Source organism: Nycticebus coucang, chromosome 5, assembly GCF_027406575.1.
Source record: "Nycticebus coucang isolate mNycCou1 chromosome 5, mNycCou1.pri, whole genome shotgun sequence".
Classification (NCBI taxonomy): Eukaryota; Metazoa; Chordata; class Mammalia; order Primates; family Lorisidae; genus Nycticebus; species Nycticebus coucang.
The window spans coordinates 17,714,916-17,732,545 of NC_069784.1; the positions used below are offsets into that span (position 1 = coordinate 17,714,916).

General features: G+C 34.1%; 1 protein-coding gene across 4 annotated transcripts in view; it reads right to left on the minus strand.

Annotated features, from left to right (window-relative positions):
• ODF2L (outer dense fiber of sperm tails 2 like) overlaps window positions 1-17,630 on the minus strand; it is a 127,406-nt gene that overhangs the window by 15,864 nt on the left and 93,912 nt on the right. For 3 of the 4 annotated variants that reach the window (XM_053592814.1, XM_053592812.1, XM_053592810.1), the window contains 2 exons: window positions 17,296-17,421; window positions 15,032-15,173 (listed from right to left, as the gene is read on the minus strand). In XM_053592814.1, coding sequence (XP_053448789.1) covers window positions 15,045-15,173; window positions 17,296-17,421 — 255 coding nt within the window. In that variant the 3' untranslated portion in view covers window positions 15,032-15,044. Of the gene's footprint in view, window positions 1-7,455; window positions 7,560-12,305; window positions 12,594-15,031; window positions 15,174-17,295; window positions 17,422-17,630 lie in introns of those variants that run through there. The other variant, XR_008380285.1, reaches the window with a different exon arrangement.

A 17,630-nucleotide genomic window follows, 5' to 3' on the forward strand; every position in this document is an offset into this window, starting at 1 on the left:
GGTTAAGGACATCTTGGAGGGCCCAAGCTCCTGGCTTTCAGCTCTACTGCTGCAGTGATGATAGCAGCACTTCCAGAGTACACTGGATCATGTGACATGGGTGGCCTTCTGACATCTCACTGGCCAGAGTCCTGCCATATGGCTTTTGTTGGTGTAGCAAGCTAGGAAATTGAATTTTTAGATATCCCAGGCTCCCTAGTAGATAAAGGCAGAGAAAAAAAAACAAGGAAAACAGGTGTGGATTTAGCTCACAGTGTCTGTCACATTTCCTAAGCTCAGATTCTGGACACTGCATTCTGAATCCTAAGGTGGATAGCAACGCAGTAATTTACTGGAGCTACGTTACAACATAAGAGAACTACAGAGTCTTGCACACAGGACATGCTCATCAACCATTTATCAAATGAATGCATTATACGCTATTGGGTGTTTAGTATTTTTGATTAGCATTAGCCTTACACAAGCATTTTCTAAAATGACTTTGTATTTCTGTTAATTTGGAAAAAAGATTTTCTAGTACCAAGTAAAAATGGTAAAAGAGCACAATTAATTCTATGCAGTGGATATTTTTCTCTTAATTTCTGGATTTGCATTCCAAATTTTGGTCTATACATGAAACACTGAGTCCATTTATACTTCAAGTCTGTGTCCCAGGCTCTCCCCTCTACCCCTACATCCTCTCCCTCTACTCTATAGCCCCACCTCACAAATTCTTCCTTTATCATTGTTATTCTGGTTCAGAGTTGATTTTCTAAATATCATAAAAACTTAAAGGGAAGTTTAAGGGAAGGTGATTAAATATATTACCTTCCTTAAGGAAAAAAAAATGATGTTATAAGAAACTAACTTTGTAAAAGAGAAAACTCCAAAACAAACTGCATTCTGAAAATACCATGAAATGCCAACATAGCATTTCTGTACTTCAGAAAAAGTCTTCAACTTTTATGCCAAAGTTAACTTTAAAATTGAAGCTGTTAAAAATATACACTTAATTTAGTAGCTTTTAATTCACAGAGCTTTTTCATGGGTGGGGTTCCTAAGTGGTGAGTTGATTTTTGCCACAGAGAAGCATCCTGCCTCTGTAAAAGTCAGACTTTTTACTAAGAATAGACTTGTGGGCTGCAGGATAATTAAAAAGTGCTTGGTATAATTGAAGTTCTGGTGAGGAAATGATTAAAGTCATGGCCTTGCATGTTGGGTGTATACGAACTACTTTAAAACTTGGGTATTGGAATGCATGGCCTTAAAAGGATTGCATTAAGATGAAAAACATTTTAAACCATCAATAAACCATACGTTTCATTTTCAAATAGAACAAGAATCACCAAAACTACGTGTTGATTGGACATAAATAGTGAAACTTGCAATACCTCTCAGAAATACAAAGACATCTTTTAAAAAGTATAGCTTATACTCTTACTCAAAACAGACAATGGAAAATAGAATTTGCTTGCCCATTTCAACACCAATCAGACCATCTTATTTACAATTAATAGTTTCAAACATTTTCAATTATCATTCAGTACTTCTAGGTTTATGAGTTACTAAAATTTACAAGTACTGAAACTTGGTCCTTATTACTTGTAATAGAATTAGATACTGTTTCTCCCCTGAACTAAATTATTTAAAGTTAAAGAACTGGGCTCCCCTTAAAAGTTAAGCAATATGAATAGGCAACAATCAACAGTATTTAATTTGGGGGGTTGAATCTGAAATAAGAAGCAGCTGAAATAATACTTTTCACATCATATCCTTTGATATTGTTTGAATTTACTTTTAAAGAAAAATTATTGCTTTCCTAATTAAATCATTAATGATAAAATGAAGTTGAAAACCTTATAAAATCAAAAATCACTGCAAGAACAAAAAATAAGAAAATATCTTCACATATGACATGAATAAGCAAGTTTCCAAACAGTAAGATCTACTCCAAAAATCTTATTAAACCCAAGTAGAAAGCTTTTAAAAGATTACATTTTATTTTGTGTTGTAGTTTTAAAAAAAATCTATCCTAATAATCTGGCCAGGAGTAGCGGTCTCATGCCTATAATCAGCCTTTTGGGCAGCTAAGGCAGGAAGATCATTCGAGGCTAGAAGTTAGAGGTTGTTGTGAGCCATGATGATGCCATTGCACTCAAACATGTGGCAGAGCAAGAGGTTGTCTCAAAAAAAAAAAAAAAATTAAGAAACCCCAAATTCCTTTTCATTAAATACCAGTTGACTTTGTAACAGAAAAGAAAGCTATATTTTTTAACTCGTTCACAGTAATTCTGAAGTCTCATTAACATATGACTGTTATCAGTCTGAGTTTCAAGGATAGAAGTGGACCCCTTATTATGGTGCATGGGTAATACTTTAATTTGTCAAAGATAGCAATTCATATTAATTTCTAATTTGACAAAATCCTTCTTACTCTATTTTTGTGTTGCTATAGAGGAATACCTGAGGCTGAGTTGATTTATAAGAAAAGAGATTTACATGGCTCACTGTCCTGCAGGCTGTATAAGAAGCATGGTGCCAGCATCTGCTTCTGATAAGGGCTGCAGGGAGCTCCCACTCCAAAGAGACGCATGTGCAGAGATCACAAGGCAAGAGAGAAAATAAGAGACCACAGAGAAGGTCGTAGGCTCTTTTTAACAACCAGTTCTATGGAACTAAGAGTGAGAATTCACTCCCTCTAGAATGGCTTAGGGCACTAAGCCTGTCTTGAGGGATCTTCCAGCACCAAGCCATTCCTGAGGGATCCACCCCCACAACCCAAACAGGCCCCACCTCCAACACTGGAGATCAAATGTTAACATGAAGCTTGGTGGGGCCAGACAAACCATAATACGTTCTACAACCCCTTAAGGGATTAAGGGATTATTTTTTAATTTTTTTGTAAGATTAACTTAGAGCCTTACCTAATTTCAAGGCTTCTACTAAAATTATTAGATATTAACTTATGTACTTATTTAGGACTATAAAGGCTAATGGTGTTCTGAATCTTCCCTAAACACATAACAAAAATATATACTATTATGAACAATATATAATTAATATTTTTATTTTATAAATAATATAGATACTAAAACAAAATAAATTTAACATATTAACAACAATGAAATAACAAAAAACAAGTTAGAAAAATTCTCAGCCTTCTTAAATTAGCCATCTTACTTCCTCCCCAACAAACACACACAAATACATTAGAAAATAATTTATTTGGCAAATCCATAAGTTAAAATCAGACAAAAAAAACATTTTTTCCCAAGGAAAATAATTAAAAGGAGTCCAAAACTAAAATGGTCTCTCCCTCAAACCCACTTTTTCCACTTGTATTTTAGTTGGTGACACTAACCAGTGTCTGATCAGCAATCTGTGTATTCCTTCCCACAAAAGCCTGTGAGTCACCAAGGCATGTGGACATCCCTATTTCATTATCATTTACTAGACTAGGACAAAGTCTTCTCTGGGACTCCCAACCTCCAAGTGTTCATTCGTCCTCCTCACCCATTCCTATCCTCCCACACATAGTGACCAGAGTGATCCAAATAAATGAAAATTTCACCACATACATCCCTGCTTGAACAGAATTCTAGAAAAGATGGTGCCAGGAATGCAGACATTTTCTCCATCCAAAATACCACTTTAACAAAGAAAGAATACACAGAAAGTGAAATATTGACATTGCCATTAAAAGGCAGCTCTGGGCATCATCTGGCATTGGTCCAGTGGTGATACTGGCTTAAAGGGACCCTCTGGCTGGAAAAGAATCCACAGAAATCCAGGATAAACACTTGGGTTATCCATAGAAGAGAAAGAATTTTAAGGCCTAAGGCATCTGTACCATACACTATCGGAAGATAGGAAACAATGTCTACAGAACTTTGGAAGAAATAGTTGTAATCCCAAGGTTTCACTCCCACTCAGGTTTGTGCTCAGGTTTCCACTTGGGAATGAAGTAAGAAAGAAACTCCTGGAGATGAGAATCCTGAGTATATACCAAATAGGGATAATTACTAAATAAAATTATTAAAGCCCATCCTAGAAGAATTAAAGGTCTACCAAAAATAACTTTTGGGTGTTGATACTAGAAAGAACAGGCCTTGAACATGAAATAAGCTAGGAATAAAAATATAAATTAAAATTTTTTTACACAGTTATGATACATTACTAATTATGTAAAAACAATAAATGAGAATTTAAAATCCCAAATTGGAAAGAGAGGCTGAAAGAAGGAGCAAATTCCTTATCTCCAGCAAACTGGGGAGTACCTTATCTCCAGGTACTGAAATAAAATGATGAAGGAGGATAAAAACAAGGAAATGGGTACAATTTACCAGGCAAATGTGAAGAATAAAGTATGGCGATGAGGCAAAAGTACATAGACTAAATAAAAATAGACAGAAATATACTTTCAGTAAGAGACTTTAACATTCAGCACCAATGATCTAAAAAGGCAAAATAGACAAAATAAGAAAGATATAGCAACTTAATAATGGAGTAGATAAATATACTTAATAAATTCCCAATGATAGAAATTATGGAGACCATATTACTACTATACAGTAGACTCCCCTTAGTTCAAAACCCCTAGTGGATGCTTAAAACCATAGATAGTACTGAACTCTAACTATGCTATGTTTTTTTCCTATACATACATACCTGTGGAAAAGTTTAATTTATAAATTAGGCACAGTAAGCACTTAACAATAGTACCTGATAATAAAATAGAACAACTAGGGCGGCGCCTGTGGCTCAGTGAGTAGGGCGCCGGCCCCATATGCCGAGGGTGGCGGGTTCAAACCCAGCCCCGGCCAAACTGCAACAAAAAAAAAAAAAAAAAAAAAAATAGAACAACTATAACAATATAATGGTCATAAAAGTTATATGAATTTGGTCTCTATCTCAAAATATTTTATTATACCATACTCACTTTCTTTTTGATCGTGGTTGACCATGGATAATGGGAACTATGGAAACTGAAACCACAGAAATTGAAACCATGGATAAGGGGAGACTTACAAGATAAAAATGAAAGAAAGAAAATTCTTACAAAACATATCTATGAAATAAGAAAAACAAATAAACTAAAACCAAAACCTAAAAAAAATATAAACCACACATACTCTCACACCTGCACACACACACTCTTAAGGGAAATAGCCAAATCCATATTTCAGCTATAAATGAAAATTTTCATTATTAAAAAAAGACTGCAATGAATTAAAATGAATTATATATATATATATTCCATGTTCTATCTCTCTATATACACATCTATATATATATACACATAGATATTCAATTTACAGAATAATGAGTGATTTTGAAAGCACTCATTATTCTGTTTTATTTTTAATAAAAACAAAACTTATTTGTCAAATTTGGAAGCACTCATTATTCTGTAAATTGAATGAAACATTCACCCTTTCCCTTATAGCTTGTATGTCAAGATAAACAAAAAATTGATTAAGGAAAGTTCTTTATAAAAAAAAAATCACATTGAAGGCTCTATGCCTGTAGCTCAGTGGTTAGGGCGCCAGCCACATACATCAGGGCTGGCAGGTTCGAACGCGCCCCAGGCCTGCTAAACAACAATGACAACTACAACAAAAAAATAGCTGGGACTTGTGGTGGGCACCTATAGTCCCAGCTACTTGGGAGGCTGAGGCAAGAGAATTACTTGAGTCCTAGAGTTTGAGGTTGCTGGGAGCTGTGATGCCGCAGCACTCTACCCAGGGCGACATAATGAGACTCTGTCTTAAAAAAAATAAAGGAAAATCACAATGAATAAATGCAGAAAAATGATAGAAAAATCACCATTTTAATATTCCTTAATGAAATAATGGATCTTGGCAATAGCTATTGATGGCTGCTTAAAAGCCTTAGGTTAAAAAGTTGATCTAATTCTTTTCAGTGACTAAATCAGTCTGACATCACCTAAAATCACTGACCCATTTTAACATTAATAAATAAAAGTCTAACCACCTGACATAACCTTGTTTCTAATGTCATATAACTGAAAGTGTACAGTACCACCTACGAAGTATTGGCTAATTTTTTTGTTGTCATCAAAAAAATTTAAACCTGAATTCAAGCAAGATTTTGGATCTAACTACTGATATATAGAAAAACATATTAAATAATGTCTTGAGGATATCATCAGATAAATACAGACTATGGGAAATTCTATAAAACAAATGACCTAATTTGTTCCATAAATAAATGTCATGAAAATAAAGAATACATGTATCAAGTGTAGTATGTGGAGTTTGTTTGGATTCCAATACGAACAAATCATTTGTAAAGACATTTTAAACACTGTTGATATTTAATAACAGCACAATATTAAAAATATTGCTAATCAAAAATGTAAATGCCTATTTAGAAAAGGCAAGAGATTCAAATGGAAAACAGACAGAATTAATTATTAAAGTGATTAAGTACAAGATAAAAATTATAGTATTCATTTATATTGCTAATCATTAGTTAACAATTCTTAATAGCTACACAAACTATCATTGCCTTAAAAATCATTAAACATTTAGTGTTTACCTATTTTACAATACATTTTGATTACTTTCTTATTAATCAATAACATGTTTTAGGCAATTAGTTATTAGTTCATTTTAGTAAAAAATCCTAAAATCGTATAGTTCATTTTATTATTAGTAAATTAATAATTATTATTTATTAATTATTAGTTCATTTTAGTAAAAAATCCTAAAATCATGTTTACAGTATTGCCTTATTATAAGAAGCTGGAAGATCTTAATTGGATCCTTTTGCCTTTAATGATTTAAGGGAGGCTAATTCATTTCTGACTGTTGCGGGTCAGGAAGTTGTTGTAGCCTCATAAAGTTTTATTATGGGGGCCAGAGCCTTTACCATTTCCTATGACCTCGCTTCATTAAACACCATTCTGTTTGGTTAATGCTAATAATGCTGCTACACTTGCTCCCACCACCTACAGCATTCTGATGACTGCAAACCAGCCTAGGGAATCTTGTTGTTCTGGCTGTCCCAGTTACTCCAACCTGAGTATTTATGTGATTATATGGTCTAATTATAATGTAGTCCTAGCAAGAATTAATGTTAGAAGCATAGGTCATTGCTCTCTCTACATATTTCTCATACCATAAAAAGATATCACATTGAATCAATTAAACTCTCATTTGTGAATATATTCTGATACTCTTCCACACCATCCCTTAGCTAGATATCACAGTTAACCCCCCAATTTATTAGATCAACACTATATAAATTAGTTTAAATAAAACCTTTATTTGTGAACTAGATATGTTTACATTTTTTACAACCCAAAAGATTTTTCTGAGATTTATATAGAGAATTTGCATTCATCACCTATAAAGACCTTAGAAAATTATCCAGACTTAGAACAGAAAAAATTAATAAATTTAAAAATAAGCAGAAATTCAAATATTACATGTAACTTTATGAAATGCTTACCTATCATTTTGCTTCAGCCATTTTCCCACTGCAGATGATAACTTTATCTGTTATTTCAAAGCCAAACTGTACTGAGTTCCATATAATGGAAATGATGTGTTCCCCTGGATGAGGAAAATATGTAATACATGGAAAAAGAACAAAAGACAGAAACTAAGGCAGAAAACGGGCAAACAAAACCCTAATATCTGCTTCCATGCAAGTTGTGAGTGGTCTGGAGGCACCACGGAATAGAGACCCAGGCTGAGGAAGGATCGAACATGGCTCACCTATGTATTATCTCAGCCCTATAGGCATCTGGAGTTGGTACCTTCTGGGGATAGGAGATGTGCACAGAATTTTTCCATACAAGAAAGGCAAGAACATAAGAGAAAAGACTAGCAAAGGATTTCTTAAGGTGCGAATGGGCCACAAACAGAGAGATATTGATCTCTATTCATAAAGTGGAGTGGCCTGGACAATACCTAGGTTGGCTAGAGCCTTGGGCCAGTACCTTCTGGCTATAAGCAACCAGCTCTTCTTACCAGTTTGACATAAAATATTATGTTCTATTTGTGTCATGGTTTTCAAAAGGTTAGGAAGCACTGTTGTAAGGAAAGAAAAGAGGTCTTCATATTCAGTATGAAGCACAGTACCTAGTACTTAATAGATGCCTACCTGTAAAGTGGGAACACAAAACGTGCTTTGAAAGCTGTAAAAAGTTCTGAAGTCATAAATTCTCCCATATTTTGTTTATACTAACATTTTGTGCATAACTGTATAAGGGCTACATTTTTATTTCTCAATAATAGTTGTTGACAGTTCAAGTGTTAGTAATACCTAAAGTTGATGTTTATTCCCCTATACTCACTCAATTATCCATTCATATTAAGATTCTCCTAGGTTGTTAAAAATCAAAAGTTAAGGCCTAGTTAGTATAAAATAAATTCTGGATATGAGTCTTTTCTGGAGATATATAGTCTCTGTGTGTGTGTATGTTATATACAAACATTGTGTATCTATATATAGTATATACATATATATTTTGCTGGAGATATATATATACACACATACACCTTGTTTCCCCGAAAATAAGACAGTGTCTTATTTTAAGGTGTGCTCCCAAAGATGCACTAGGTCTTATTTTCAGGGGACGTCTTATATTTCCTGTAAGTAGGTCTTATTTATGGAGGATGTCTTATCTTTGGGGAAACAGGGTATATTTATGTATAACACACATATATATGTATTCCCAATATTTATAGATATTTTTCTACATCTCTGTGGGTTGTATTTTCACTTTCCTAATTGTAATTTTGATGAACAGAAGTTCTCAGTTTTAACAAAATCCAGTCATTCCCTTTATGATTGGTGCCTTTTGTATCCTGTTTAAGAAATCGTAAAAAATAAATAAATAAATAAATAAAAGAAATCGTTGCCTACTACAAGCTATTGACGATGAGATCCTATATTTTCTTCTAAAAACCTTATTATTTCATTTTGTATTATATTCTGCAATCCATCTTGAATAGATTTTGTGTATGGTCTGAACTAGGAATTAATTTTTTTCATATAGATAGCTAACTTGCCTGGCACCATTTAATACAAATACAATTCATTGTCAACTACTACATTGTCATCTTTGTCAAGACTTAGGTAAATTAGGTGTCATAAAGCAAACGAAAGGGTTTTCCTTTGAAGTATTTATTGTTTCATTGTTCTATTTGTCTATCTTTGCATCAGAACGATTCTAAATTAAAAATTAGCTTTTTAGTAAGACTTGATGTCTTACTGTGTAAGTGCTTAACCTTGTTCTTCAAGATTGCCTAGCCATTCTTGGTCCTTTATATTTCAATGTAAATTTTAGAATCCTGGTTTTGTGTCCACCTAAAAAAAAAAAAACTGTTGGATATTTTATTCTCATAGATCTATAAATCAATATGGGTATGCTAACATCTTTATAATTCATGAATATCATATGTCCTTCCATTTAGATTTAAATGTTTGGTTGGTCAACTGTTTTAATACTAATATCAGTAGTATTACTTTCTCAAATTTATTTTCTTTGATTATTTCTGTGATACCGAAATAGAGTGAATTTTTGGCATACTGACCTATTCAGACATATTGATAAATTCATTTCCAACAGTTTACAAATTCTTTTAGATTTTCTATGTATGTAATTATCTCATTGCAAATGATAATATTTTATTTATTCTTTCTATTTAGCCTTTTTTTTTTTTTTTGTAGATTACTGGGGTACCTGCATTTTGGTTTCCTAATTTGCTTTTGTACATTTTGACTCAAAATTCTGAGTGTGCCCTTCACCTAGAACATGTGCATTGAACAAGGTAGGTGTGGGTTAACCCAACCCCTGCAACCCCTCCCACCTACTTGATTCCTGTTGAGTTTTACTTCCATACATGCACGTGAGTGTTGATTTATTAGTTCCTAGTTCCAATTTAGCATGGAGTACATATGATGTTTATTTTCCCCTTCTTGAGACATTTCGCTTAGAAAAATGGTCTCTAGTTCCATTCAGGTTGTTACAATAAGGTCTGAGTAGTACTCCATGATATACACACACCACATTTTATTAACACATTTCATGATCAAGTGGGCTTCATCCCAGAGATACAAGGATGGTTTGACATACGCAAATCTCTAAATGTAATCTACCACATAAGCAGATGCAAAAACAAAAACCATATGATCCTTTAATAGACATGGCAAACTAATTTGACAAAATTCAGTACTCTTTTATGGTAAGAATACTTAACAAAACAGGCATGGGTGGAAGTTACCTCAAAATTACAAAGACCATATTCAACAAACCTATGGCCAACATCATATTTAATGGGGAAAAATTGAAAGCATTCCAAAAACATTTTCTTCTAGAATTCTTAGTTTTGTGTATTAAGTCTGTTATTCATTATAGGATATTGATCTAGAGTCTTTTTCCTTTTCATATATTCACATAAATTTCCCTGTAAGCACTCATTAAATTGGGCATACAACCTACAGCTGGTAGGGAGCATGCTAATTTCGTGAAGACATTTTTTGCTTATCTGTTGTGTTAGATATCATGGAAAGTATGCATAGACTTTTTTTAGCTAATCAGCTTTTGGTAGTGCTTGTGTATTTCATGTATGGGTCAAGTGAACTCTTATTCTTCCAAAGAGTGTCAGGAAAAAAAAAAAAAAAGGTTGGACACCCCTGGATTAGATGTATCTCACAAGTCTTAATTAATATGTCATACCTTCATTACCATTCAGTTCAAAATATTTTTAGATTTGTTCTGATTTATAATTTGTACCATGAAATATATTTTTAAGTTTATTTTAAATTTTTAGTTAGTTGGGTTTTTTCAAATTTATCCTCCTAATTTCCAAACAGTTGGAGATTTGTTTGGCTATCTTGGACTATCATGTTTATGGGGATAATGCCATGAAGAAAATGGCAGTGTACAAATGGATTAAACATATTTCTGAGGGGAGAGAAGAAAGTGTCACTAATGAGGAGGGGTCAGGGGCCAATAATAAGCAGAACTGACAAAAACACTGCAAAAATTCATGGAATTGTACGTCAAAATCATCAGCTGACTGTGAGAAGCATAGAAGATTAATAAACATCAATAGAGAAACAAGAAAATCTTAACTGAAAATCTTGCATTGAGAAAGGTGTGTGGCAACAGTGCACCAGCTCACATGGCGCTATTTCTCAGGAACTTTTTAGACAGTTGGAAATACCCTCCCTACTCACCTGATCTGGGCTCCAGTGACTTTTACCTTACCTAAAGATAAAAGAAATATCAAAAGGAAGACATTTTGATGATATAGGGCATCAAGGGTAGTATGACGACAGCTTTGATGGCCATTCTAGAAAGAAAGTTCCAAAATGGCTTTGTAGGGCAGACTAGACACATAGCTTCCCAAGGGGAATTACTTTGAAGGTGATCATAGTGATACTCAGCAATAAGTTCGCAAACCTTACTGTCAGAATTTGTATATAGGACAATGAGTGGAATTTGGGCAAGAATAGGGGAAACAGCATTCCAAGATGAGAAACAAAAAGAAAGAATGAGCTTGGCTTTGAAGGAAGCCAAGTGCAACTTGATGTGGTGGGTGGCGAGTCATGTGGGAGAAGGTAAGGGGTTGGGCAGGCTTAGATTACACAGGTCTTGAGGGCTTTGAATTTTATTCTCAGTGCAATCCAAAATCTCAACAGAGTTCATTCTTTATCACTGTCATCTACTCCTCTGCTCACATTTAACCAGGAAGCTTGGACTTCAGCTTTGCCCAAATTCCTGGCACATCCCAGAGCACTTCACCATCCAAAACTCCTCAGTTACTAAACATCTTGGACCCCAGGGACCTCCATCCCCACCTCTAGAAGGCTGCTCTTCACCTTTTCTTGTGTACAACTACTCTATCTCTGAAACCAAATTTCATTTTCAAGTATTTCATTCTTGAACTATAATCTCTCACTAATCCCACTCTCCCACTACCTAACATCTATCATGCCTTTCCTCCTTTAGAATTTTGTATTTATTTGATTAGAAAAAAAAATCAAAAGTAATAAAATCTCATTAGAATAGGTGAAGCAAAATAAAAGCACACACAAGAAAAGTTATTGCTATTTTCTCCACCCCTACCAGGGCAGGTAGGTTCCATACCTTTCTCCATGTATATAACGAAGTATGTGAACTTAAATACAAAAACTTTTTAATAACCAAAAATACCAAACACATAATTTTATGGTTTTTTTCTTGACTAAAAGTCATGAATAAATTGCAAGCCAGCATAGATAGATCAAATTCACCCTTTAAATTGCTGCTCATTTTCCCAACCACAGACCCTCCGGTGGCTCACCTCCAAAGAGAACTTTACTTGCTGTTTGCTGCAAAGGATCTGCTGGCCTCAGAAAACCTTGACGAGGGTTCTCTAGTGAAGGGCTTCCAATCTTTGTAGTTGGCAAAGAGCTGCTGCTTCCAACTGAAAAAATGTGGGAGCAAAAACAGTTCCTCAAAGAAACTCATCAGATGGTAAACGTCTCCTAGGCCCATGAGAAGTGAGACCATCACATCTTTCACCACTTGGTTTGCTACCACCCAGGAGATGTAGACAACAGGCTGCTGGCAGATGCTGAGGAAACCACAGCTGTGAGTAGGCAAGGAAAATTAAAACTCACTCATGGGGACATGGAAAGAAAGATGGCCAGCAGAACAGAAATAAGAGATGTCTACCTAAGTAGAACCAATGGAAGAGACAGAAGAGAATTTTAATGAAAATATAAGGAAAATAGAGAACTTAAGAGAAAGAGCTTCAGGCATTAAAGAAGCATGACTTCTCAGTTAAAAATTCAATGTTCAACAGAAAAAAGAGAATGACTAACCCTGAAAATCACAATAGTCACATTGATCAGAAAAATCAGTACGATTAATACCTCACAAGAAACCCAGTGACAGATAACCCTGGAGGAAAGGCCAAGTTGTGTGGAGGTCAGAGCCAGGAGACCAACTAAGAAGCAAAGGAGAAAAATCAAGGGCTGCAAAGGTCAAGTACAGTTTTTAGTACCTCAAATAACTATGATTTTTTAAAAAGCCAGCACTAGGGCGGCACCTGTGGCTCAGTGAGTAGGGCGCCGGCCCCATATACCAAAGGTGGCGGGTTCAAACCCAGCCCTGGCCAAAAACTGCAAAAAAAAAAAAAAAGGTATACAAGATAAAAAGCCAGCACTAATTTTGTTAGCAATTGCTAGATAAAAACTGGTCAATTTCTGACATTCCATATTTTGCTATTAAAATATTATAAAACTATAGAGGATGGTCATGACATAAAACAGTTGAAGTCTCACTAGGAAGTTAAGACCCTGTGGATGATACACATGAGGGGACTCGTGGGGAGTGGGGTTCCCATTTCTGATCAGAAAAGAGGATACAACATCTAGGAGAAAGCGAGCTCTGCCCACAGGCTCAGATTGCATAGTACACAACCTGCCTCTGTGAGCAATCTTTTAAGACTTGAGTATTAATTTGAGGCTCGGGGCCCATAGCATAGTGGTCATGATGCCAGCCACATACACTAAGGCTGGTGGGTTCTAAGCCAACCCAGGCCAGCTAAACAACAATGACAACTGCAACAAAAAATAGCCAGGGGTTGTGGTGGGTGCTTGTAGTCCCGGCTACTCGGGAGGCTGAGGCAAGAGAATCACTTGAGCCCAAGAGTTAGAGGTTGCTGTGAGCTGTGACACCATGGGACTCTACTGAGGGCAACATAGTGAGACTCAGTCTCAAAAAAAAAACTTGTGTATTAATTTGAATAAACAGCTTTCAAGTCATTGTCCAAGAGGAGTCATGGTACCTGATCCTTGGTAAAATATCCATCCCCTTTTAGGATACCCTGCCTTGGCACACAATAATGGGAGATTACAGGCAGCAAGTTCTTTGTCAACTTGAACAACTTCATCCCAATAATAAAGACCTTACCCTAAAGCCTTTTTGTATTAAAAATGCTCATTTTGATCATCCCATGTGAGTTGGTCTTGGAAAGAGTGGGACAAGTTGTTCCATTTTTATCTTTTAGTTAACACAGGGGCTTTAGAAGATCTACAATATTATCAGATGATCACTAACATAAAATAAAAGAGAACACAAATTCAAAGTGCAGCCTGAATGTTTATTCTTTATAAAGAAACAATGCATGACAACATGTTTTCTTCTGTCACTGTCAGTTGGCATTTAATAGCTATGACTTAGAATTTTACATTTAAAACCCAATAGAAATTATTATGACAACTCAGCATATATTTGAAGTAGTATTAAATATATAGAGACCTCAGGTATTTTTAGAAAGATATGTTATTATAACGTAACTATTAAGAATTAAAATTCAGAATATTTTCCTTTATTATATTTATATAGAACTGTAATATAAAACAATTATATACATTACTTAAAATCATGTATTTGGCTCATAATTGACCTATATTTATTATAAATTCATTTGAATGTTGGCTACAGACATCACAAAGAATCAATCTGGACTTCTGTATAACAAGAAAAATATTCTAAAACCCAATATAATTTAAAAAGAAATTAAACTAGAGCTAAATAAGAATTATCTAGTGAAAAAGATAATAGTTATCTTGTTTAAAGTTTCAATAAGATAATAAATTGGGCGGCGCCTGTGGCTCAGTGAGCAGGGCGCCGGCCCCATATGCCGAGGGTGGCGGGTTCAAACCCAGCCCCGGCCAAAACTGCAACAACAAAAAAAAAAGCTGGGCGTTGTGGCGGGCGCCTGTAGTCCCAGCTACTCAGGAGGCTGAGGCAAGAGAATCGCCTAAGCCCAGGAGTTGGAGGTTGCTGTGAGCTGTGTGACGCCACGGCACTCTACCGAGGGCAATAAAGTAAAACTCTGTCTCTACAAAAAAAAAAAAAAAAGTTTCAATAAGATAATAAATTATATAAAATTTCCTTATATAAAAACTCCAATATTGCCACCGACAAATCATAAAATATAACAACTAATAGAACATTTATTTATTCTTCACCTAATCACATTTTAGACTGATAATAAAGTCTACTGTTTATAGAAAATAAATTTGAGAATTTATCCAAACATCGTTACATAAGAAGTTTTAAGAAACTGTAAATAATTCTTAATACTCTCATTTTGATTTTCCGACTTCTCAAGACTATGTTGTACTTCTTTCAAACACACTTCCTGATGTTGTACTTTCTAAAGAAAAAAAGAGAAATATAGATAATACTAGCATTCAAATCAAAGGATAAGAATCATATGTAAAATACACAGCTATATAATAACTGAATAGATTATTTTTAATTTTTAAAAGAAAGAATCCTCATACCTATTGTGGTCATCCTTATCTTAGTGTTTACTCTTCTTTAAGTTAGAACACATACATAGTAGAGCTCTGTTGTCATATAGTTTATTGTAATATATATTCAATAGGTTTAAATAGGTTTTATTTAAAATTGTCATAATTGTATTTAGCATAATATATTTTCATACTAGTTTTTGCTATTTTCTCTGCCTAAAAATTCATATTTTATATCATAAGAATGATCTTTGCTTTTTAAAAAGTGATAGAATTCTAGTTTTGATAATGTGAACATTTTATTAGAATCCTTTAATAATAAAAAGAACTCTTAATATTACAGATGTTCTTTGAGGAAAAAATACAAAACCCCAACTTCAGTTGCATATAAATTCCTAGATACCTGTGTTCACTGAAAACACTTTAGATCAAACAGGTTGCAAATGCCATCTAGTTTTCACTAAAATGTAGGCCCTTTGAGAAGAAAGATTTTTATGTCCTTCATATCAGGTGTTCAATGATATCTGGTATCTTCTGAAACTGAGCAGTGCCCATCAGGTAGCATGGCTTGGTCCAAGCCAATGTGCTAGACAGGGCTACACAAAGTCCCAGAATAAACAGAGCGAGTATCTAAGGAGCATCAGTTTTACTCAACAATTTGAAGGGTAGGGTAGAATGTAAAATGTGAATTCTTCAAAGATATTTTAGGCTTCAGGAAGGTGGCCTTGGGTTAAGCTGCTGAGCTTATGTGTACCCATTCTACCCCCAATTAGAGTAGCTGGGCAGAAAATACAAAAAGGTCTGCCCCAAATATAGTCAACTATGAGACACGTTCTCTGGGTACTTACAACTCAACCGGGGCTAAAGCAGGCATGTGTTAATAAAACAAATACTGAATAGCCCTCTGAACTATCCTTTGGAAGGGACAGAACACAGAAAAATTTCTGTATTCTCAATTTTCAGCAACATCTAAATAATATATACTTAGAATTCTAGATATTTACTAGTGCAAAATTTATCAGGTTTAACAAAACATCAGATCTTGAACCTACTCTAGTAGCTTTAGCCAAGTACTAGGGACATGATAAGCTCATCTTAGCTTATTTATTTTTCAGAGATTTCAATCATCACACATATTTTACTATATCACAAACTCTGATAGTGAGTAAAAATAAATTAGAAATATAGGAACAGTCCATGCTAAATTAAAAGTGACAAATGTTTTGTTCTAATTAAATTGCCATGAAGCTTTCAACAGGAATAAGATTAACTGAGCACCTCTCCCTAATCATCTAACTTCTGTTTTCAACTTTTTAGACACTTTAGAATGAAAAGTAGTTTTCATGGAGTCTTTGGATTCAGAAAGGATAGGTATCATTATTTACTATGTCACTATTAAGTAAATAGTTATTAGGTAATTTAATCATGACTAATACTTATTTTCAGAGTATCTTATGTCAATTGACAATTTCATGAATATTCAGGAAGAAAACATTAGAAGACTAATTAAATACAGGGTATTTGATATTCTTACTTCATGGCTGAGCATCTATCTTATATGCAGATATAACAATGCTGAATATTTATTTAACCCCAAATTATAATTTTTCGAAATGTAACATGCATTATACAACACATATAAAAATCTAACTCATAGTAGTTTAAATTGTGGTTTACCTTTTAAAAAATAAAAAAAGTCATACCAGGAAGATATTAAGCATATTAAATCTATAACTTTCATTAAGCAGCTTTCATGTAAAAGTAATATACAGGGAAAGGGCCTGATGAGATTTGGGAGAAATGCAACACATTACCAAGGAGGCAGGATAATAAATTCTTCAGCATATCCCAACATTTTTTATTTTTTATGTATTATATTATTTTTAATATTAGTTATTTTGAATATTATCAATGAAACAACAGCCTTGATTTCCCTCACTTTGTACTTTAACTACACACAGTAAGCATGTTAAATGCTAATTTATGTCTTATGATAGTACATTAAGCCATACTAATACTTACACTGTTCATTTTGCAAACAAGTTGATTTTGCTCTTCATTTTTCTTTCTAAGCTCAGTTTCCAGATCTAATATTTTAATTTGTAAGGCCCTCTCTCTAGATGACATTTTCTCTATTTCTTCAGAAACCTGCAATTTTTTTTAAAAGAGTAAAAAAGCTAAATGTAGTTTCTTTAAAATATGATGGAAAGCCTTGACATGGTTATATTGTACTTTTTTTTCCAAAAAGACAATCAGAAAATGTTTAAAAATGTTCTATCTTTAAGAAGCATATGTAAGTATGCACTGTACTTATGTTTGCAGTATAAACATTTGACAGAAGAGGTATAAACATTTCA